The sequence below is a fragment of the Sciurus carolinensis genome, chromosome 1 (assembly GCF_902686445.1).
Source record: "Sciurus carolinensis chromosome 1, mSciCar1.2, whole genome shotgun sequence".
Classification (NCBI taxonomy): Eukaryota; Metazoa; Chordata; class Mammalia; order Rodentia; family Sciuridae; genus Sciurus; species Sciurus carolinensis.
In genome coordinates this window covers 71373721-71398896 of record NC_062213.1, presented here as the reverse complement: position 1 = coordinate 71398896, position 25176 = coordinate 71373721, and the positions used below count along the sequence as shown (strand labels likewise).

General features: G+C 36.7%; 1 protein-coding gene across 2 annotated transcripts; it reads right to left on the bottom strand.

The window, feature by feature from the left end:
- Positions 1-806: 806 nt before the first annotated feature.
- Ggh (gamma-glutamyl hydrolase) lies at positions 807-22219 on the bottom strand. 2 transcript variants are annotated; one of them, XM_047567647.1, is made up of 9 exons: positions 20380-20551; positions 18991-19105; positions 15424-15474; positions 12157-12241; positions 11190-11331; positions 8927-9033; positions 8757-8847; positions 3384-3521; positions 807-1820 (listed from the first exon to the last, which is right to left on the bottom strand). In XM_047567647.1, the coding sequence occupies exons 2-9, from the start codon at positions 19095-19097 to the stop codon at positions 1699-1701; spliced, it is 843 nt and encodes a 280-aa protein (XP_047423603.1). In that variant the 5' UTR covers positions 19098-19105; positions 20380-20551; the 3' UTR covers positions 807-1698. The 2 variants fall into 2 exon arrangements, with proteins under 2 accessions (XP_047423603.1, XP_047423594.1); XM_047567638.1 differs by lacking the exon at positions 20380-20551 and adding an exon at positions 21990-22219 and having other exon boundaries at positions 808-1820.
- Between the last annotated feature and the right edge of the window lie 2957 nt (positions 22220-25176).

Below are 25176 nucleotides of genomic sequence, written 5' to 3'. Positions count from 1 at the left end.
ATTTTTGGAATAAAGTGATTCTAGCATGAAGATTCTAAAAAAGTACATGGAAAATTTAACATGAGCAGAAACAAACAATTGTTCACATTTTCTTGCATTTATGGGCATCAATAAAGTCCAAAAGAACCACTGGGAACAAATGGAAGTCAATATTCATGGGCAGGATGAACGCAGCATGAGTGATGAATGAGCAGTCCGTGTAAAGTGCCATTAGGGCTCTGCAGAGACAAACCAATCTATACGGTTCTAACAAAATACAGGAAAAGTCCTGGTATGGTGAGTAGGAATAGTACCAGTACCTTTTCTAGGGGTGGGAGACGTAAGCTTGGCCAGAAATGGCACATTAAACAGTAAGCTATAATAAAAAAATAAAAAAATAACTAAATCTGCCAGATTTCTATTAAAGTTCTTTCTTGACTGACTAAATTTGTCAATCCTTTCAATTTCTATATTCCATTCATCCCTATTATCCAAAGATTGTGATTTACCTCTCAGTATCTTCAGATTACTGTTCTTATTTTTCTGTAAATAATATTACTCATAATGTCCTCCAGCATTTTTACTAGCTTCCTGAGGTTTTTGTTCTGTAACTGAAGCTCTAATGACCACAAAGAAAAGATGCATAAACACATTTTATTAAATACAGGTCAAAAACGCCTCCTTTTTTCTTTTTCCTTTTTTTCAGGGTGGGGGTACCAGGGGTTGAACTCAGGGGCGCTCGATCACTGAGCCATATCCCCAGCCCTATTTTGTATTTTATTTTAGAGACAGGGTCTCACTGAGTTGCTTAGCGCCTTGCTTTTGCTGAGGATAGCTTTGAACTCGCAATTCTCCTGCCTCTGCCTCTGCCTCCCAAGCTGCTGGGATTACAGACATGTGCCACCATGCCTGGCTTCCTCTCTTTTTTTCTAAATGCTTGCTTGTCCTTAAGGAATTCCTAAATTTCAGACTTTTGAGGATCTGTATGGGATAATAAGGAATGAAAGAGTGTAGCACAGATTGAGAAATATATCAAATGCACTGAAATAAATGTATGACAGTTTTTTAATTATTTTCTATGGGCATGGAAAATACAAGTAGTCACAGACATTCATCGAGGGCCTTGTATACCAGACATAGTAGAAGATAAAAGTGCAAGATGTGCCTTCTAACTCTGATGCTAAAATGGAAGAGAAAAGGAGATATCTATGTTTTTCTACACACATACCACACACCCAACAACATACAACATACTCTCGAGCCCAAAGGAGGGAGGCACCCCACGGAATAGAGGTAGGATTTAAATCCTTAAAGCTGGAATGCAGCTCAATGGCAGCTTGTACAAGACCCTGAAGTTGATCCCTAGCACCACAAAAAATTATAATAATAATCATAAAAAATGAAGAATCTCCCAACAAAATGGGATGAGTGGATTAGGGGTGGTATTTATTTCTAAAATCAGTAAATGAGAAAAAAAAATTTGAATTCTCAATACATTTTTTTCTATTTTCAGAAATGTTTACCATGAAAAACGCTGATTATCTGTTTCTGCTGAATTATTAAATGTGATTTAAAAATAATATATTGAATTAAGAATCAGAGCTAATCACATAGAAAGGGAATCTCTGTGGCTTTCTAATATTACCATTAGTAACAAGTTATTGTAACAGTTTAATTACAAAATTATTCAAAGTGTTTTGTTAACACATCAAAGATTTTTCAATCAAACATATAACATTGCTGAAATGAAGAAAAATTTCCAGTATAAATTGGGCGGAACTGATAAATCAGGGCTTTCTCCTCTTCGGATTGAGATTCAAAGTGATGATCATTTTTTCGAGCTGCAAAAGAAAGTTTGGTTTTAAAAAAGATTGTATGATAAGGTTTTCAAAAGACTATAATATTTCTTCCTGAAATCAGCAGGAAGAAGTGATAAAACAATAAGAAGACAATGGTTTTCAGGATTTCCCCCCAAATATAGCAGTGCCTGATTTAGGCAGTTGTCTATTGATGCAGCAGTTGTACTTACCCTGCATCAGATCCCTGTGGTGCTTGATCCCCAATTCATTCAAACCCTGACTAAAGAGGCTACTTTTGTAGAAGACTTGATACAGAGCCTGGGGATGGAAATATAAACAGGGCAAAAACTGTCTGCCCAAGTTTAGCCTAGTAACCACACAGTGTAATGATTTTATAGTATACTTCACTGAGGTGCTACAAGAGTAAAAAGGATGAAGAAGTTGGCACAGGTAAAATGGGAGTCAATGAAAAGGAGGCATTTCACAGATGAGGCAGAATTCTAAAAAAACATGAAGGCATAGTGAAGTTTGCAGGTGATGGGGTGAGAACCCAGACTTTATCCTAAAGTCCAGATAAAGTAAATATAGGCTCTTCTGGCGTTTTCAGAAAGAAGGACATTGGCAATAAAGAACCAACAATTGCCATATGATTAAAACTGCAGTGAAGGCACTTTGCCCATGACAGAAAAATGTTCCTTTGAACTAATGCTGCATATTGAGAGGTTGTTTTTGTTTTTAATTTAGAGACTCTTGTGAAACCATCCATTCAACTATACATAATTCTAAACCAGAATGAACCCAGTAGGGGATACCTGACTTCCCAGTAAGGACAGGAATATAGATAAAAACAGGGCAAGATTAGAGATAAGACTAAAATCAGGTTCACCAATGTCTTCAAGTGGCCACACCCCACCTAGGTGATACTCTGTTCCTTGCAAGCTGTGTCCCTACCTCTGTCCTTCACACCTATCGCTCAACTAAAAAAAAAAACCAAAGTATCTACAACCAAATTCTTGATTTTACCCACAAACATAAAATAGCACGAAAATTTCTGTTTTCATCATTAAAAAGCAGACAAAGCTTATTAATTTTCTCCAATGTGAAAATGCCTTACAATCACAGACTAGCAGGTATATGTTCAATTAACACCACTGTCTCAGAAAAATAACATCTTAATTCTGAGAGGTTGTTAAAGCATTATTGCTACAGAACAGGATTCTAAATAGAAAAAGTTATACTCCATGTATGTATAATATGTCAAAATATACTCTACTGATGTATATCTAAAAAGAAAAATGGAGGAGAAACTAAATTCAAGAAAGAAAGAAAAAGAAAATTCTTTAAACTGTTGTTCAAGAACTCCGCCCACATAGCATCTGATACCAATAAATAACTGTCCTGGTTTTATTTGACTATCTAGCATCTCAAACACAGAGTTTTAACATTATTTAGTATCTGTTTTTTTTTTTTTTTTTTTTTTTTTTTAAAGTTAACCTATAGACTTTGTGGGACAGTTACAGACAAAAAGAATACACAGAAGTCCAGATAAAGGCAATTTCCTTCAAAACTACACCAGAGTGATAAGAGTATGTATTCACATATTACCTTCAGAAACAAAAAACTCTGCTAAATAAAATGCAGTCTTCACAGCATTAGGCGCATGGGAAATGCCTTTTAATTTCTCCCACTCATAAGGTGCTTTCTCTGGATGCCACTGGACACCATATACTGGATACTTATATCCTTAAAAAAAAAAAAAAAACACAAACTAGTAATTATTAAGAATGGTTCAAGATGATTCTTTTAAATTATTTCATGTCCTGTGTAAAACAGTATTTCATTACTCAATACAAAAGACAAAGTAAAACTATGATTAATCTTTCAGATACAAAATAATTTCTGTTCAGTCAATGTGAATATTCCCAATAATATTTCACAGATTCACAATTTTAATTTCAATTCAATTTCACTTTTTGCCATTTGTAATATGATCTGCTTTTCAAGATAATCACAACAAAGTAAAATAGTTTAGTAATGGAATATATACCAGTTCAACAATCAAATGCATGGTGTCTTTGTTTTGTTTCTTTTTGTGGATTGTACCCAGGGCCTGTTACATACTAAGCACGCACTCTACCACTCAACTACATCTCCAGCCTCAAGTGCATATTTAATTAGTGACACAAGTTTCAGATAGGTCTCTCTTCCCCACTGCTTCAAACCATATTTTCATCCCATAATGACTCGTGAACTACGCCAGCACTTCTGGCATCTTTCACATTAGCTAATTTGTCTCAGCCTAAACTCTGTGTGCCTCATGACTTTGTGATATAATTTTTTAAACAGTTTTTATAAGTTTAAAATTGGTGTTAAGGATAGTTCGGTAATAAAATTCAACTGTTTTTAGAACTCTTAAATATCTTTATAGATTAAAAATGGTATGAGCTTTGGGATAAGGCTGGAAACATAATTCAGTGTGGAGAGAAAGTAGATATGAAACAAAAATGGGGACACACCAACAGTTGTTGAAGGTGAGATAGGTACCCTGGGACTCAAGTGACCCTCTCAACATTTACATGTTTCAAAAATTTACACTATTTTTTAAAAGGTGAAAATGTATACTTTTTTCTTGACACTGGGAATTGAACACAGAAGCACTTTAGGACTGAGCTACATTCCCAGTCCTTTTATTTTTAATTCTGAGAAAGGGTCTAAGTTGCTAAGTTTGCCATGCACTTGCCATCGCACTGTCTCAGACTCCCGAGTCATAGGAATTACAGGCATGTGCCACCATGCATGACTTATAATAGTTACCTTCTGGAAAAATTATATGTATTTCTTCACCTGTGCCTTTCATTTTAATGAAAAAAAAATTCCCTGCTATAATTTTTTTCTTTGTAATTATAAATACGACTACCATCAGAAAGTGCCTGGAGAAATGAAGAGAATCAGCTGAAAGTAGAGATATTCAGAGAAAAGAGCAGTGTCCTCTCACATCCTATCAGTCTCTTCCACTGGAGAGCATGTCACAAGAAGGGAAACATTTCCTGGCAGCCTAGTTGGGGTTTACAGGAGGCAAAGTCTACCAGCAAGCAGCTCTGGACACGGTGCTCATCCCTTCCCGCTGCCTGCCTCCCACTTCCTTATGAGGGCACTTTCTCTCTGGCCTTGGGACTGCACACAAAGGTAACAGCAAAAGATCCACAGGCTGGGTAACTAGGAAAATAACTGTAACCAGACACTCCTTCTAGTGTATTTCTCTGAGATGTGAAAAGCATTACTGAGAATAAAATATGCCTTGGGTGATAAACTATAATGAGAATTTCTCTGTCAGACAGACAGATATATAGATAAACACACACTAACATTTGGAAATACTTTTCTTCAGTAAACTGCATTGCTGAAAGACCCATACAGTTTCCTGCAATTGTAAGAAGCATGCCCTATTTCACTAATTTAAAACAAAAGTATCCAGAGTAGAAAGAAAATATGCAAATAATAGAGCATCCCAAGATTCCCTATCTTAGAGGTTCAGAAAATTTTCAGGTGATAAAATTTCCATATGAACCTGGTATGATGACAGAGTCATGAAAACCAATAAGAAACCTGAATCCCTAATTTCAACCCAATACTCATCTAAATGATCAGTCATTCATTAAATATTTGAGGTTTACCTAAACCCCTGGAGAAACAGGGCTAGATACAGTTCCAACTCTCTATGAGCTCTTAGGCTAGAGGGGAAGAAAAAATTTGAATGAAAACATTCAAGTGTCCAAGAAGAAATATTTCCAAGGAATATAAGGCAAGTATGAAGAAGGAGCACTAGAGATGTAGAGGGGGAATAATGGTAGAGAAGAAGGCTTCTCAGAGATGACAGACTTGAGTATTTCAAGATAGATGAGGGGGAGGGGAGGGAGTAGAAGGGGAGGGTAGAGGGGGAGGAGGGGGAGAAGGAGGAGGGAGAAACACTGTTTTTTGGAGGGCAGCACGTGCCTAACAGGTCCCACAGGATCACAGGCTAGCGGGGGGAAGACATGGAGAAAAAGTCACTGAGTTTTGTTGAAGCAACAAGATGAGACTGTTATTTCAGAAGCATCACCAGTGACTGGTTGGAAGTTTGTATGGAACAATTAGAGATGACTGTGGTAGAAGGTGGAAATTGCTGAGGCAGGATGGGATAGGAAGCAATTAGTATTAAATGAGGTCATTAGGGCAGAGCCCCCATGATGGCATTAGTGGTTTTATAAGAAGAGAAACTCAAGCTAGCATACTTGCTCTGTCTCTGTGATGCACTCAGCAATGTTATGATGTAGCAAGAAGGCCCTCACCAGATGCCAAGCAGATGCCAGCACTATGTGCTCTTGGACTTGCCAGTCTCCAGAACTATGAGCTAAATATACCTCTAATCTTTATAAAATATCCAGTTTCTAGTATTCAGTTACAGCAACAGAAACAGACTAAACATAGAGATATGACAAGTCTTTTAAATGCATGTATTACTTCTACTTTACCAGAGTTTACTCCACTCTACTACACTGTCCTCTCAAGTACCTCTAAGCTAGTCTTACCAACTCAAAAACATGATTTATTTTTTGAAATGCCAAAAAATGTATACATACAGCTTAGGAAACAAAATGGAGTACATGATTATCCATCACCCAGACTAAGCCATAAAACATGACTAGTACTTCCAAAGCCCTTCCCAGCTGTATCCCCCTCCCTTCAACACAGTGAAAATGGCTGTAGTAAATTATCCATCACCTCATTTTTGCCTTCGATTTACCACCGGTCAATATATTCTTTCCTTTCTGTCAAAGTTTGAACATCATAAAAAAGAAAACACATATAGTATGTATTTCCATGTTTTTTAACTTAGAATTTTTTCAACATTCATTTAGAATGATGCATGCAGGTGTGCTCATTGATCTTATCAGCTATACAGTATTCTACTGTGTTAATTTATCCTTTTCACTGTTGAACATTGGGATTGTTTCCCTTTTTGTTTTTTGGGGTTTTTTTGCTAAAATGAACAATAATGTCAAGTGCATTTCTATGTACATAAAAAGTTTAACTAGGTATTTTTTAATCAAGGAATAGAACTAGTAACAAAACTAGAAAATGTTCAATTTTACTAAGAAATGCCAAAATGTTTTCCGACACAATTGTTGCTTTTATACTCCAACAACAACGATATGAATGTGCCCACTGTGCCACATCCCAAATAACACTTGCTATCAGCAAACTTTTTAATCTTGCCCATCTTGCTGGTGTAAGATGGCTTTTCACTGTGGTTTCCATTTGCATTCCTCTAATTAGTAACTATACCTAGCAATTTATCTCAGGGAGCTGTATACATACAGGACAATCAAGTTTCTTTTCTAAGGCACCTATGCAAATAAACCTCTCAACCATTTTTAGTAGATTTTTCTTATTAATTCATCATTTCACATTATATAAGATAGTGATCCTCTATCATATGCATTACACATATCTTCTTTTGTTTCTCCTCTATTTTTTTATCACTACTTCTTAATTTGACTTTATGGTCTGTGTTTCTTTTTTGTGTTGAAAACTCCTTCCTTTACACCAGATCATAAAGATATTCTCTTCTACTTCCTCTAAAACCTTGTTGTAGTTTTCCTTTCCACTTAGGTCTTTTATTGGCCAGAATGTTTTATTGGCCAGAATGTTGTTAATATGGAAATAGAGTTTGTCTCCAACCCAATTTCCTTCAAAAGTCTGGCTGGATATGTTAGAATTTTTCAACTAAAGCCTCCAGATTCTACTCTTTCTGTTAATACATTGCACATTTCTGCCTATGATGAAGTCTGAACATTTTTTTCAGATTTACCTTCACTAATTCATTAATCTCTCTTTAACTTTGTCTAACCTTCAGACTAACCTGTCTTCTGAAATTATTTCAATTACGTCTTCATTCTAATAGCAGAATCTGGTTCAAATATGACTGTTTCACACTTATGTTTTTAAGTGTCCTTTATTTCTTTAAAAATTAAAATATAATTGTATTACACTGTTCCTCATAATTCTACACCTAAGATTTGTGCCGAGTTGACTCTATATCTGTTGTTTCTACAATTTCTCATACATGGTACTTTGCTTCCTTGTGCATTAGCAATTTTTTTAAGAACTGCTCATATTCCTTCAAATCTTGAAGTCATTCCTTGAAGCCTGGAATGAATGACTGCTATTCCCAAGAGAACTGTTTCTATTTGCTTCTATCATTCATGTGTGCACACTACCAATCGCAAACAACTTCAAACAAAATTCTTAAGCTTTGTCCAGCTTCCTAGTTAGCGTAACACAGACAACACTAGGAGACCAACTTGTCATTCAGAGTGTTCAAAACCTATTGACTCCATACACTCCACTCCCTTAATTTATATTCAAGAAGGGAAATTCTAGCAGTTGTGCAGACAGAATTCCGGGTATAGTCTAAGCTCACCTTTTAATATAAGGTGCAGCCTTTCAGGTCCTGCTCCATGTAGTACTCTCCATGGAGGGGTTCCTGAACTTTCTCTCACATTTTCCTGATTCAACAAGAATGCTGGTTTATATACTTTGGTCAACTCAGAGTTTTAAGCTTGAATATCCTTACTTTCTTAGCATTTCATCAATGTATTTTAGAAAGATGCTTTTCTCTCAACAGTATTTTCTGTTGTTGTCTGGAGGAGAAGCCATCAAATTACTTAATCTGTAATAGCGCTAGAAACATAAGTCACTTTCTTTATTTCTTCATCTTCTCCCCATCCCCTGCTTTTTTGTTTTTCATCACCGAATCCTAGAAAATATTCAATTAAATTATAACTGATCTGAAATATAGACAAAAATGTCTCTTATTTCCAAAAATGTCCTTACTTCCATCTTCAGGCCCCAAAGTAACTTAATTTTATTTGTAAGGCAAACATAAAATGAAAATTAATGAATTAAATAAAGCATACATGATCCAATGACATATACCTTCCATTGACGAGATGAACTCAATCTTGTCATCTCTATTTGTAGTTAACACACTGAAAAACTTGCTTAACTTTTCATTCTTCGTAAAATTCTAGAGTATAAAATAAAACAAAATTATTAATTCTGTAATACTGTAAATATATTAATTTCCTATATATCTAATGTGATACCTTTACAGAAAGGCTCCATTTGTGGAAATTTGCAGTCAGGGGTTCTACTGCTAGTGACAGCAACAAGTCAGCAGGAAAATTCTGGAACATTCTGCTCTGCAATGTACCTGAAGTAATTTAGGCACAAGAGAAATAATTTAAACTCAGGAAAAATAAAATCCCCTTAAGTCATATTTTGCAGCCAAAGAGAGGTCATTATTAAGACATAAACAACTTACCTAACTAACTAAAATAGTCAATACTACAGAAGTATTCCAAACAAGCACAAAATACGTTTAACATAAATCCAAATATGTTTCAAGCTCCAGTATTTTTCATATAGAGTATTAATATGAATAGGTAAAATTCTTCTAAGAACTTGTATGCTAGCCATAGAGTAAGAAGAGAATCTTAACTTGAGTTCCCTAGACATCAATGAAAAACCTGTAGAGTTTTCCAAGTGTTTATATAATTGTTTTCCCAGGAAAGAATTCAAAACTTCCAACATATTTCCAAAGGTAGCTAGAACTTAAAAGATTAAAAATATCAACAATGTAGAACAGAACATTAATTATTCCAAAAAAATTCTATTTGGTACAGATCAAAGCAGCAATATATCTTAGTACACTGAAGGCTCTGTAGTCAGACACAGACTCAAATAACGACTGAGGATTAAATTTTTTTAAAAAATCATGATATGAACAAGGCTCTGATGCTAGTTGTTCCAAATCAGGCACCTCACTGTAGCTAAAAGCTTCCATGAGAACAATAGTATCTTGAATACTGCTTTTTTGTACAAACTGGGTTTTGCCACATAAGCAAAATAGTCTGAAAAAACATACTTGCCACAGAGTTCTTGAAATAATTGAGATAATAAGAAAGCTTTCAAAAGCATAAAGCATTTTGTAAATTCTATGTATGCCTACCACTATTATCCTTCCAAAATTCTTATGAGAATCAGAAAAGTTGGTAGCATTCAATTCTGAGGCTCTATAGATTCAAGAAGGTACAAGAATCATTATCTATTTATACTCAGTGACATAGCAAAGAAACTGCCGGTCTTCATTCTAGGTTTCTGATAAAGCTTCTAAAACCCTTGGAATTTTCTGAGTGATAAGAGTGTCTTTGTTATTGCTAATGAGGTGACTCTGGGTGGGCCATAATTATCTAAGGATGGGACTGATTGCCAAGACAAACCACATGATAAAAAGGTTGTAACTTTTAAGAGGACAAACCTCTGGGAATGGAAAAACTAGATACTGAGTTCAGTTATGTGGTCAATGATTCAATCAATCATGCTTTTGCAATGAAATGCCAACAAAAACCCTGGACAGGCAAGGAATGGGAGTGCATGCCTACAATCCTAGTAACTCGGAGGTTGAGGCAGGAGGATTCCAAGTTCAAGGCCAACCTTTGCAATTTAGAGAAATACTGTCTCAAAAAGAGAAATAAAAAGGATTGGGGATGTAGCTCAGGGATAGAGTGCCCCAGGTTTAATTTCCAGCATTGCAAAACAAAACAAAAAGCAACCCTGGGCACCAAAGCTCACCGGATATTCTGGTTGTTAAGCAAATGCAGTATTTCCCTGAATTTTGTGAGTACTTCTACTGAATTACAAACATCAGATGTCTGAGAAACCCCAAATTTGCAGAATGTGGTAAGAAGAGTGGGTGGCCTGGGGATATGATTTTCAAATCACATCTGAAATAGGGTGTTCTTTCTGGGGACCATGCCCTTTCATTTGTGGGGTCTGGACTAAATCCAGATGTTTAGTGCCAGAATTAAATTACAGTATACACAGTTGGGGTTGAAACAAAGTAGGCAACCATGGGGAAAATGCTGATACTATAGTAATAATAGCTAACATTTATAGAGTAGTATTTAAATCACTTAACACATTGACCAAAAAAAAAAAAAAAAAAATATCATCTTTTCTCACGAAAAGTCCCTAACAGGTAGAACCCCCTTTTCAATGAGGAATTTGAAAGAAGGAGAGAGGTTAAACAATTCCCCAATGCCAAAGTAAGAAAACTAGGACTCAAAACCAGGACCAATTTCAGAGTTCTTAACCACACATGGTCTCGATTATCACTGGCATCAAGAGGTATCAGAATTCAAAATTCTTTAAATCATTCTCAAAAATGAATACAAACGTCATCACTCACATCTTCAGTCTAGATAGATAATTTAAAAATCAAGGCAATAAGCAGTTTGGGCTTTGATTCTTGCTGCTTACTAATTCCGTTCAATAAATATTTTCAAAAGGGTTGAAGAGTCTCCTCACCTCCAGTGAAGTTCAGCGGTAATGTCACTGCAACAGTGTTTTTTGTGAGAGTCAATAAGCACTCCTCACTAACCAGATAGGTAAGCTCCTCAAATCCAAGGCATGTGCCCCACACAGGAAAATAGTCTCCATCATCATAACTCTTTGCAGAGTGAGAGAAAAAGAAAACTAAGTTTATTCAAAATTTTCAAACAAAAATTACACATATGGTTTGTCATTACCAGGCAAGCACCAGGTTTATACATGGATATCTAAAGATTTGTCCAGGATCCATAAGTAAATTATCAGTCTGTCTTCAGCTCAAACTCCCACATGGGCTGAAAAAAGCAAGCTATGACATATTATATATCTTGATCCAGAAACTATAAAAGTTTTCAAGCAAGTGTCTCAAATGCTAAAAGCAGTCACTTAAAAAAAAATATTTAAGGAAGAGTTGGCAAGACACTAGGGTCAGCATGATTAATTAGGAAATTGCATTTAGAGTTAAGAGGAGAAATGATAAGGGTCTAAGTTAGGGTGCAAAGGTGGGCCCAATGTGGGACATTACAAAGGAAAATTCAGAGGCTTTGCATGGTATAATGTGGTCTAAGGTAACTGCAAAGAAAGGTCATATAGGATTGAATGGATTAGGAAGCAAAGCACATTTCAAGAGGAGATAATTAATAAAATAGGAATGATGCCCAGTAAGTAATAAAAAGGTAAGAGAGCAGAAGGAGATTATTAGAATTATTAAGTCACATGAAGACTGGTTCACACACAGAAGCCAAGAATTAGAGGAAACACAAACACACACAAAAAAATGAGTGGGAGTAGCCACTGACTGCTTAGAGAACAGGGGCCTCAAAGGGAAAGGGGTATGAGGCTAGGGTAATTGTGAAGGAAACAATATCATGTGCTTAAAAATAGAATCCTCCTCACAGAAACTGACAAAACCCATCTGGAATGATAAGCAATAACATATATTTACCTGTATGGCCAAGTCGTAAAATATTTTGGCTACTTGAGCATAACCTGAACGCTTGAGGTTAACACTTCCTCCAGGAAAAAGGATTCTGAAACACCAATTAAGATGCATTTTGCCCCCATACACACACACATCCCCACACACAAAATCAACAATCTTTTCGTTTTGGGGGCAAGGGGGGTACCAGGGATTGAACTCAGGGACACTCGACCACTGAGTCACATCCTGAGCCATATTTTGTATTTTATTTAGAGACAGGGTCTCACTGAATTGCTTAGCACCTCACTTTTGCTGAGGCTGGCTTTGAAACTCTCTACCCTTTTGCCTCAGCCTCCCAAGCTGCTGGGATTACAGGTGTGCACCAACATGCCCAGTAATAATCTTCTCATTTTAAAGCAATTTTTTCCTTATTCTATAAGCAGTAAACCCATCAAAGAAAATTTTAAAACTAAGGAAAAATATATATATTAAATATTGACAGTTCCTAGCCATTCAGAAACTATAGCAGTTAACAACCCTTCAGTGCACATTCTTTCAAAACTTCTTCAACAACTAAATTCATTTATGAAATAGTGTGGATAAATTAAAAGTAAATAAAAATTGGGGAGGGGCAGGAGAGTACCCAGAGCTAGAAAATAAATAGACACAAAATTCCATATGTAGTTAGATTTAAATTAAGGTGATTAAAGATGTGAAAACAATTGCTCAACTCACAAATAATTTTTAAACTACAAAGAACTAATAAAAATGCATTTAGACTAGAATTAAATACCTAAAAGACTTTACTTCTTGATTATCACCCTAAGATCTTTACAGAAGTAAATAGAGTATTAGAAAATCTTGAAAAAGAATACAAATATTATTTTTAAAAGTCCAGGAATAGAGAAGAGTTACAAAGATTTGATTCATTTTACTCTACCCATAAACATGAAATATAGAAAAAATACTTACCATCTTTTTATACCAGCTTTTTAAATAGACTTTAAATCGAAAACTTTATAACAGGTTTTGAAATAACTAAGAATATTCAAAAGAGGTTTGGCCTCTCTGATCAATAAAAGTTGGACTAAACATTAAATTTTTGAAAATATTTAAATATGAATTTGAAATATGTAAAATATAATTTTGGAGACTGTTGTTCATTCAAATATGTTCTGCTTCTTGAATGAGTCAGGCACGGTACAATCCTGAGACAAAGAGGAGCAGTTTGTGCTGCTAGGAAGACCACAGTATAGTAGAGAACTTTTAAATATTGATGTGGTAGGACATTGGTCACAAACCATGAGGAAAACCCTACAATTAAAAAAGTGACTGAATCAAGACATTAGCAGTTCTTTCTATTAACTCAGTATTTAAAAAGTTGCCTTTAACCAAATTTGGTATGTCCAACTTCATTAAAGTTCTTTCATATAGGAAAACCTCATTTTCCCTCTCAAATGACAAACCCCTTCAAAGCAGGGCACTGTCTTTTCATTGATGTATTCCCCCACAAAATAGTATGGGGTCAAAAAGAGCTCAAAAAAGGTACTTCTCAAGTTGTATTAGAGTATTGCTCTTTTCCTGGTGACATTCGGAAACAGTAAATTACAGTCCCTGTTTTTCCTCAATTCTTACCCAGCTTCCAGTGCCTTGCTGAAGAGGAAGTATGGTTACATGGGAGGAAGAACTGGTGTCAATACAGAATATTGGTGAAAAGATAACCACTGTCTAGTTTTCCATGAAGATACACTTGGCATGTGGACAAGCTGGCTACCAAAACCTTTTTAATTCCTGTCTACACAACAACTATTTCAGATTCCTTTCCAAATAGGAATGCAGTTGAGGATAGAGTGGGAAAAGATGAAGTAATTCAAAAAGTATATTTGGAGGGTTCTACCATTGTATTCTAGTCTGGATTTGTCTTTGTCCTTGCCAAAGTACTTTGCACATAATAGGCATTGTAAATGTTCTACTAAATTGAACTGACTTTAAAGTAAACATTTACTGAACCAAACTGAACTAAAGATAGTTTTCTTGAACGTAACTTGTTAAAAAAAAAAAAAAGCAATACATGAACATGGTTTCTTAAAGTAATAATAGTAAAAACAACACTGTTTTTAAGAAGGCTTTATGGTAAAAACATTCTTTCCCACCCCACTCCAAGTAACAATGTCAAAATTTGTTGTTAATTTGATTGAAATTGCTATGTATATCTCTTCACTACTATCTTAAAACCAAAACCAAATAGTAAATAAACAATATGCACTATTAGTGTCTTATGTTTTTCATATATCATTAACAATCATATGACAATAGCAACCCAAAGCAGTATCTATAGATATATCAATTTTTTTTTCTTTTTGGTTCTGGGGATTGAACCCAGGGAAGCTTACATCCCCAGCACTTTTTACTTTTTATTTTGATGAAGAGTCACACTAAGTTGCTTGGCAATCCTCCTGCCTCAGACTCCAGAGTTGCAGGGATTATAGGCATGCACCACCATGACCAGCTTAGATGTACTAAATTTTTAACTTCTACATGGTAGTCTATTAAATGCTTATAGTCTTTATATCCATCTGGTGCATTACTGAGTAACTTCTAAATTGGGGGCTTTTTAAAGTTCCTGAATCAAAAGACATGTTTATTTCTAATTTTAATACATATTACAAAATTGCCTACCAAAATACTATATACTTTACACTCCCACTAATAAAGTATGAGAGTACTTGTTTCCTCATAACCTCACCTTTGAGTATTAGCAAGTTTTCTGATCTTTGCCAACCTGATAATTAAAATGGTTTTTAATTGCTTCATTAACTGTCTTCCTTCAATTAAGAGTAATGCAGAACCTTTATTCAAATGACTAAAAGTATTTTTCAGTGAGTTACCCAATCATATCTTTTGTGGTGAAATTAGAGAATCCAAGTTCTATTCAAATTACTTCAGAAAGATAACCCATTGATATCCTCAGATATAGGACTTATGAATCCCCTCAGCAAGCAAAATGCCCTTCCATTCAAAGTGGCTTCATTATTTTAGATACGCATTAAAACAACAAAGATGTTACACATGTAAAAAATATCATATAACAATTATATATTTCCTAACCTGCCTCCTACTCTTTATAGGACTTTCACATCTACCAGCAAAATATCTGCTTTAACAGTTCAGAAAAATGGTTTCATGCCATTCTAAGATAGTCATATAGAAAAAGCAAAAGCAGATATGCACACACTCATCCATCATATCAAACCAACTGACTGACTCACACAAAGTATCAAGGCAACTTACCCATTGATAGATTTGAAAAGTTTTTCATATTCTGTACGTGTAAGATCAAGCCTGAAAACAAAAAGTTTATAAAATATTTATTTCTAAAACCTAATGAAGAAATTACCTCCAAATGAAGTTACCACATTATTTTTTTAAGGTCAAATGAAAAATAATTCTTAAATGATAGACAATATTACCTTGTTTTGTTAATCAGACAGATAAATGGATTTACCTGTGGTCTAATGAAATTTATTATTGTAAAACACAAGTTAATAAGCAAAAAATAACAAATGGACACTGGTAATATTTGTTAGCCAAAATCTGTAAAAGAAATCTAAGAATATGCAGTAGTCTATGTAAAGATTAGATAAAGAATTTTATTATCATGCCTACTTTAACTACTTCAATATCTGTAAAAGATAAAAACAATACAAATAAATGCCAAATCCTATCCTCATCAACCAACTGCAATGGTCTGGGGACTACCATCTATTCAAAAGCCAAAACAGTTCAGATCACACACAGCTCACTATAGACTTGCCTAATCATTCTGAAGTACCATTCATCAAATACCCCTTAAGGATCTTTTAATTATCAGTATGTTATTGATAATTTTATCCTGTCTACAGAGAAAATCCAATGCAATAAATCTATGAAAATTGAAAACAACCTCTAAATGTTGTCCTAAAATTCAGCAAAATGCAAGAACAAGGGAAAAGAACATCATGTTTGTGAAATTCTTCCAAAACCACTCCTACATTTAGCAGTCTTTTATTTCTGTAAAAGAATAGCAAGGTAGAGGCCCTTTCCACCTCCTAAAAAAGTAGATTTATAATCCAATGCCAACCTCAGTCCATTTCTCACCTGGGGACAAGTGTTATAGGGAGTTAGAACACTCCCATTATTGAACAGACACCTGTGATGCCTAGAATTTGGCTGTGGTTTGCACACAAACCCTCTACACACAAACCCCTCTGGGCTCTTCTCTAAGTCTAAGAAAGCTCTGCAAGTCCCGGTTCAGAAGTTCATAGTAAATCTTCTCTGGCAGAGAATCACAAAGCTGTGAGTGACAGTGGAATGGTGCTTACTACTATCTTAAATGGAGAATAAACTGGCAGGAGGCCATGCCTTGGAAAGTCACAGGGAGGTGAAATGTGAATCCACATGTTCTCAGTAATGTGCCAGTCCAATTTCTCCAGATTGTGCCAATAAAAAAGGAACCAATCAGCCAAGACTCAGAATCCTCCCTATGGATATTTAAATAAGAAGGAGTAAACCACCACCATCAGGAATCAGAATGGATGGAGATCACTCAGGTGCATGCCAAGGAATCCTGCCAGCTAGCTATGCAGGCTAGTTTCAGTCATGTCATTAGTCTAAACAGTTGGCTCCCACAATGTCCATGACTGAATCTTTGAGCCCCACTTATCACTATTAAGGAGGCCAATTGGTGAGTATGATACAAACTCTCTTGCCCCAGGGGCCTATGACAAAAAATAGGCCAGGTCCCATTTTTTGAACACAAATGTTATTTGCATATTGTCAGACATTTCTTGAAAAAAAAAAAAAAAAAAAAAAACCTCTCTCAACAAGATATGAGAAATAGTTAATTCCTTAACTAAAAGAAAATGGTAATGATGGTAAATGACAAGCAGTTTCAACAGCATGAAAAAGAGTAGCAGGCACCAATACTAATGAACAGCACCTGACTCATTTAATATTGGATCACAGTTGAGTACAGGTAACCAAGGAAAGCCCCGGGCAATATAATGACACTCTACAGCAAAAAAAAAAAAAAAAAAATCCAGATAATTATCTTCAAAAGGAGCCAGAAATTCATACTTTGTAAACTCTTCTGACTTGTATATGTTTTAAAATACTATGTAAATGAAACCCATTTTTAAATCAGAAGTAACCTGACAGTAACCTGTGCCTGAGAGAGAAGATAGTAGAAAGAAGATAGGTGACCAAAGAAAAACTTGTTCAACAACTGCTGAATTTTGCCTGTCTCCCATCCTTCTAAGCTATAGGAGAAAGCCCCCAACAACCAAAATACAGATTTGAACCTAACAGAGTAAAGGTGTGATCCTTTCATTCTTATTCTGTATCAGGTAATCCTTTATATGCTAGTCTGGGAATCTAGCTCCCTCGTATTTCCTCATTTCTACAGGACCACATGATTATAATTCCAAGCAATACACCTTATGATGAACTGTAAAAAGCCAAACTGGAGACTAACTTATATGCTGACAGACACACTGTCAACATCTCTGTCATAAATTCCAGTATTCTGCAAGTCATGTGGTTTCAAAATGTGCCTGGTTTCAAAACTTCCGTCTTTCTCATCTCCTTCTTTCTCCTTGTGCCCTTTTATTGTATTAGTCATCATGTCTGGCTCACTTCTTTAAGGACTTGTCTGTCAACCCCAGGACCACTGCTCTACATCATGTCCTCATCACTTCACACCCAGACCTACAACAGCCTCTGAGCTGGGTCACCTGCTTTTGTCTCTCCTCTCTCCTGCCTACATTATCAGTATTAACATCCTGAAAGAAGAGTTGCATTAAAATAATTCCCTAACCAAAACTTCAAAATACTGTGTCCTGCTGAGGACTCTCAGGAGTCTCTTCCTCAGCTTTAAAACTCTGGTAACATCTGGGTTCCAAGTAAGATTTCATTTGAAGAAAAATTCCATTTGCTACTAAAAGATTAAAGACTGATGTTAAAAGCAAATGTTCATCTTAGTATAGAGACAGCTAATTTAAATGCAAAAGATCAAACAAGAAGACAATTCTTATGAATTTAAACATAACACTTTGTGGTATAGTTCTCCAAATTGTAATATTTGACTTTGATTTTTATTATTATCATATGTAGACAGAATATTTGTTTTAATTTTTACTGAGAAATTATACAAAAAAAATGACTGTACAGAATAAACAATTGTGCTTTTGTGTGAAATCACAACAGATTAGATGAGGGTTCTGGGAGATTTTAACACACTAATTTTAGCTGATAATGTAACACTTATAAGATTTTGCTTGCTTGTTCTTTCCAAATGAAAATTTGAGATGAAATCATTTTTTTCTTACTGAACTATTTTATCACAAAAATAATGTATCTCCTTTAAATTTGCAAATTCCATTAATTTATACTGAAGCAACAACACTGCTGCATTAGTCCTTACAAACTTTTAAATCAGAACGTGAAGACTTTTCTTACCATTCACTTTTTAAAAATCTCCTTTACTCCCTAATTGTTCCCTTACCCTAACATCATGGAATAAAGCTGGTTAAGTTGTAAATTCTGTTATTCCATTACTTTCATGATGTTTGTGGGAACCATCTTTTCTGGGGCAAAGGAAATTACCACCTCATTTTCAACATACCTCTAATGACATTACAGATACAAACAGCTTAATACATTAAACAATTTAACGAAAGACTTCAGGCATTAGGATTGTGGGAGAAAAAACGCATGCTATATTACTACATTTAAGTGATACAATCATAGGAGCGAAAGCAATAATTCTAGAGGACAAAACACTGAAATTTTTATATATAGTATAAAAACACTGAAACATACCTTATTGGTACAACTCTTGCACCTGCAGACTCTAGATACTTCACATAGGATGCAGCAATATAATATCTTCCAAAGTTTTTCATTTCCTTATTACGGCATTTTTGCATTAATATTCCTAAATTTTAAGAAAAGTTTTAGTTCAAGCAAATCCCTTTATTTCTTACTCAGAAACTGAAACTAAAAATATCATTATTTTATTCTTTCAATTCACAGAACTAAATAGGAAGCATTTCCTGCAAGTCCACCACTGAATTTGGGAAAGGAACGGTGGAGGCTGATATGAGTTTCAGGCAGCCTCATTTCTTTCACCACATCTGGGCCAAAAAGGCCCCCCAGAGAGGTCTACAATAGCACTAGCATCCTTTATGCAAACTCAAATTTGGAATCCATCTCAGAGCACACATCCCTATATCTACCATCCCTTCCCATACACACTCAAAAGAAAGAACTGTTTTCTTCCCAACAAAGCAACGGTGTGGAAATATCTTCCATCCACATCTCTCTAACACCACCTAAATTCAAGCAACCATCTTTTCTCCCCCAATCAGACTATTAAAAGGTCTCTATTCTTTCTTAAGGAACCCTCCAACTCCAGCTAGTTTTCCACATAGAAGCAAAGCTGACCTTATCACCAGTATTTCATTCATTCAATATTGCTGAATCATACTACATGCCAGGCACCAAACTAGGGAAACAAGAATGAAAATAACAAACAAAACAAAACAGAACAACAACAACAACAACAACAAAAAAGAACTCCCTGCCCTATAGGCTTTAAATTTAGAGGGTGGGAGAGAAAGAAAGGAGGACAAATAATAAACAAGATAAAAAGATATATAGTGTGATTGCTGGTGGTTAAGTGCGAGCAGGGAGAAAATGTAAAGCAAAGGTGGTGATGTTTCACTTCTAGTCTCTTAACCAGGGTGGCCAAGCAAATCCTTCCTAAAAGATAGAAAATATTTGAGCCAGCACTTCAGAGAGGTGAGGGAGTAAGCCACCTGCAAATATCCGGGAGAAGAGCAATTCAGGGCCTCCTAGGAAGAGCAAAGGTCACCAGTCAGCCTGTCACACTATAAAGAGTTCATTTGACTAGAACCATGTAAGGGAAGGGAGCGGGCAAAGGATCTGAGCTAGAGAGACACAGATCAGTAGGGGCCATGACTTTGTTTAAGCATTCAATGGGTTCCTAAACTTTAGTACACTATGTAAGACTCTGCATGCTCTGTCCCATCCAACTCTCTGGCCTCCTCTTATCACTGAAACCCAAGCCCAGCACAGTACTGGTATCAGGCACACAACAAAACATGCTAAGCATGCAAAAAACCCTAGCTTCAATCCCCAGCACCAAAAGAGAAGGAAGGAAAAAAAAAAAGTCTGCCTGGTGAGTACCTGTTCCTATATCATTTCATTTGGAGCACTTTCAATTTCTCCGTAGGCCACCTGACAGGAAGAGCCTGTCGTATTATCATGTCTGTATTCCCAGCTTCTTCCAATAACTGGTACATATCAGGTACTCAGTTAACATGTCAATGTCAAAATGTGTTCAGTAAGACTGTTTCTCTCCTTGGTGGTAAGACTGTCTTCATTATGGAAAATTAAATTTGGCTATGAAAAGAAGAATTAGGGAGTGCCACAGGAAACGGAGTGGTACAGAGCAGGCAGGGGAGGTGCCACAAAGGAGATCACGGGGTATCATGGGAATACAAGGTGCAGGAAGCAGAAAAAAGGACATTAGAATAAATTCCACCAACATCCACCCTGCCCCCATAACCCCCATATACTCACTTTTCCCATCCCTGGAAAAAAGAACTCAAGCTGTATGTACTCTGTCTCTTGACATGTGACCCAAATCCCACACATATAATAAGGTATGTCATAACTTCTGGAATTCCTGGTCTTCAAATCCTTTGCCCTTCCTGGAGCGTATGTCTTGCACACCAAGGTGCATAATTATTCTGTCTTAATTGATCATGGTGACCAAAAGTATACTCCCTTTCCTCTATATTTGACCGAGGGCTACACCCAATTCCAAAAAAGGAAAATGAATCTCCTCTCTCCTTTTTATCTCCTCCTGGGGGCTCAATATGCAGCTCTCTACATATAATTAGATAATTTCCTTGAATACCATGACCATCATTGCAAGTAGCTACAGAATAAAACACTTCAGATACCAAATATTAGTAAGCAACCCATTTGAAAATTGAGTATTACCCACATATATGAAAAAAATACTACTCTACTTTATGTTTAATTACAGAATACACTGTTTATTTTTGTGAAGAAAAATATAAGAATGGAATAATCCTACACAGACTGGGATAAAACTATTGTTAATTGTCCACACACAAATTTCTTTTGGCAAATTTTAATCCAAGGCTGATATCTCCTAGTTAGCTTTGCTTGACTCTGTATCAAATGTCTGTTCTGTTAATGCACACTGATTTTACTCTTTAAAAATAAGCGTGCTGGAAACAAAAATTACATATCTCAATTTAACCCTAGATAAAATTGACATTAGGATCATCCCAACCACTGATGCCACCTAATGCTGAAAACGACTAAGGTCGATTTCTTGATTATCTAATCTATTCCATTCATTTAATGTTTAATGCACTGTATCTTGAAATACACCCTCAACCAGGGAAATTTTAATAAATATAATAATGCATGTATAGAAATTCCTAGCTATGTGAAAAAAGGAATTTTTTTCTTTTAGTAGAAACGCCCAGCTATATACAAAAAAAAAAAAAAAAAAGGAAAATCCGCAGGCTCCTAAGAGCCATTTGAGTCCAAAGAAATCTACGAGGCACCTGCTACATTACTGTACGACTCAAAAGATGGCTAGCCCGGGCTCTTGTACTAAAAAATAAAGACACACCTCGTAACCCAGTACTGGGGGTTCTCAATGTAAGGGGACGTGCTAGTTGGAACCCAGCAGCGGGAGTCCCGGCGCTGACACCCAGTCACCACCCAGCTGCGGCCCCGCACAGCCTTCTTACCGATGATAGGATTCTTGGGGGTGGGTGTGTGGGGTCTGCACAGCCCCAAGTTCGCTGCCCCGCAGAGAACCAGGCCCACCACGCACAGCAGGCGTCCCAGACTTGCCATCACTCCGGCCACCTCCCGCCGCAGTTCAAAGCCACTGCAGCCGGGCGGGTTAGCGCCGCTGCAGCCACAGCGGCCTCACGGCCGCTGGCTCGCGGAGGCGTGGACGGCGCTGCGCCGCGCAGGCCTATGGGAAATGTAGTCCCGGCGCGCACGCGCGGCGGCCGGGGGGCGGGCACGAGCGGCTCAGGGAGCGCGCACGGCACGCCTGACCCATGGCTTGGCCCGCGCGCGGCCGGACTCAGTGCTACCAGGAGGTTTCCGCCCAGACTCCAGAAAGGCCTGAGGCGGGCACTGGCTAGGCTCCTCCTGCTGGGACTCTTCTGCAGTCTGTCTCCGCGGCCTTGAAACGCCAGTGCGAAGCGCGGCGGCCCGCCCAGGGTCCTCCAGGGTGAGCTCTGGGTCCCCGCCTGGCCCAGTGTGGTAACCAGGCAGCCAAGGAGGCTGGCGAGAGGTTCTAGAAGTCGCCTGAGAACTTTGCTGCCTAAAAGGTCAGGGCCTGCCTCAAAGAATGCCGACAGCGTTCAATGTAAGGAGAACTTGTGACCTCAGAAGTGATTGCCACATCAAGGCCGCTTATGGGGGGGAACAGGCGTCTGGAGGAAGTGAAGAAGAGGGTAGGAAAAGGATGTGAACACGTTCGCTGGTGCAAGCGCCACCTCACCTCAGAAATGGGTCAAGGAGGGGTGACTCCTGGCATCTGTTCCCAAAGGGGCATATCCAGGCCACCCCTGCAAACGATGTCTGTCCTGATAAACTTCACTGCCTCTACCACGGATTGCCCTGCAGGGGCAGAAATTACAACTTTGGTTTATCAGAAGTATTTTGAAGATTTCTAAATATATGGATAGCTTGTAAGAGGTAGAAGTTCCCACCTACACAGGCCATGTTAAATTTAGATTAAAATTGGGTAGCATTTGAAAACCTGTTCGATCATATTGAGGATAAAAAGATGAATTGGACAATGCCTCTTTCACAAGAGGGTCTTTTTTTCACAATTTAGTGAGGAAGAAAGAAAACGTGACTTGTGGAGTGAACACTGGGCAGAGTGTCAACATATTCCAGGAAGATTTGAATAAGTAGCCTGGTTTAGGAAGTGATACTGTAGAGGGTGTGGTGAGAGATAAGCCTCGAAGGGTGTGATGCAAGATACTGCGAAAATGCCAAGCTGATTTTGAGCATAATTAAATAGAAGAGGAGCCTTTGTAAATATGAATTTGTGGTGCTGGAGCAATTGACTATCCATAAGTGAAAAAATTTAAATTATTACCTGGCATTACTCCAGGTGAAGTAAAAAGTAGTTACAAAAGGCAACATACTATAATATCCCAGTATAGTTTCTAACCTTGGTGTCAGAAGATTTTCATAAAACCTTTTTTTAAAAGAAGGATCACACGTTTCAGGCAGCCTCAGCAATTTAGGGAGGCCCTAAGCAACTGAGTGAAAACCTGTCTCAAAATAAAAGAGAAACAATGATGGGACTCTAGCTCAAAGACTCTGGGTTCAATCCCTAATATTCCCCCACCCCACCTCAAAACATGTGTTAGTGGGAAAAAAAGATTTGACAATGTTAAATTTTAAAACATTTCTATTTTAACTATTGTGTTAGTCATATACAAGATCCAATCTATATGCAATTTAGTAGAATAGTGATGTGGATGTGTACTTGAGGGGCTTTATGTTAAGTGGATGGTGTTTAAGGATATTAAAGGGAAAGAGAAGTAAAAAAAAAATCTGTTATTTTTTAATTTTAAACCAATTAAAGGTAAGGCACAAACTTGGAAGATAGAGTTACAATATGTAGAGTTTTATGTATTTCTAGAATATATAATGAAAAATATATAAAGAAATAAAATCAGTACAGTAGAAAGGAAGAAATATGAAACAAACTAGACTTTGACTAATCATCAAAAGAATGCATATAAAGACAAGATAATATGTCACATCCATTAGATTGACAAAAATGTAAGCCTTCAGTAATAAAAGTCAAGGATATAGCAAAATGAGAATTGTTTACTGGTGGTAGAATTGTAGAGTATTACAATTATTTTTGAAAGTTATTACATAGCTATTACATATCTTTAATATGTGGATATTACCTAATAGCCTTAAAGATTCACATAGTCTGTTAGCTAGCACTTTTCAGATGTAGTTATACCTGTTATGAGCTAAATATAGTTTGTCCACCGAAGGTTCATGTGCTGGAAACTTAGTTCTCAGTTTGAGGGTATTGAGGTGGTGGAACCTTTAAGAATTAGCCAGTCTCATGGCTAACTGGAGGGGGTATGGTCTGGTAGCAATGAATCAGTTCCTTTAAGAGAGTTGTTATAAGAATGGGATGTTATACTCCATGTATGTTTGATATGTCAAAACATTCTACTGTCGTGTATAACTAAAAAGAACACAAAAAAATAATAAAAGAAGAAGAGTGAGATATTATAAAAATAACAAGACTAGCTGGGCATAGTGGCACATGCCAGTAATCCCAGTAACTCCAGAGGCTGAGGCATGAGGATTACAAATCCAATCTGCTCTTAGCAACCTAGCAAGACCCCACCTAAAAATAAAACATAGAAAAAGAACTGGGAATGTGACTCAGTGATTAAGTGCCCCTGGGTTCAATCTCTGGTACAAAAAAAAAAAACAGCAAGCCTGGCCACATTCCCAATCTCTTGCTTCCTGTCTTGCCATGTGCCCTCTCTCCCACTTCCACACACACACACCATTGTGGTAGCATCTACCATGAGACCCTCACCGGAGCAGAGTAGATGCCAGTTAAACATTCATAACCTTGAGTTAAATAAAACTATTCTTGTTATAAAGTACCTAGCATGAGGTATTTTGTTATAAAAATACCAGACTAAAACAATATCTTAGTGAAATACATGCATATGTTAACAAAGAAATAAGTGCAAATATGTACTTCGTAGCATTTTGTAATAAATATTAATGCAAACTCAGTGATCATCAGTGAGAGAATAAATTAATAAATGAGTTAACAGGCTATCAGGGTGTAACATGGAAATGAATGAATTGAAAGAAATTGTTAATAGAGATAAGTCTCTATTAAAAAGAAGTGAA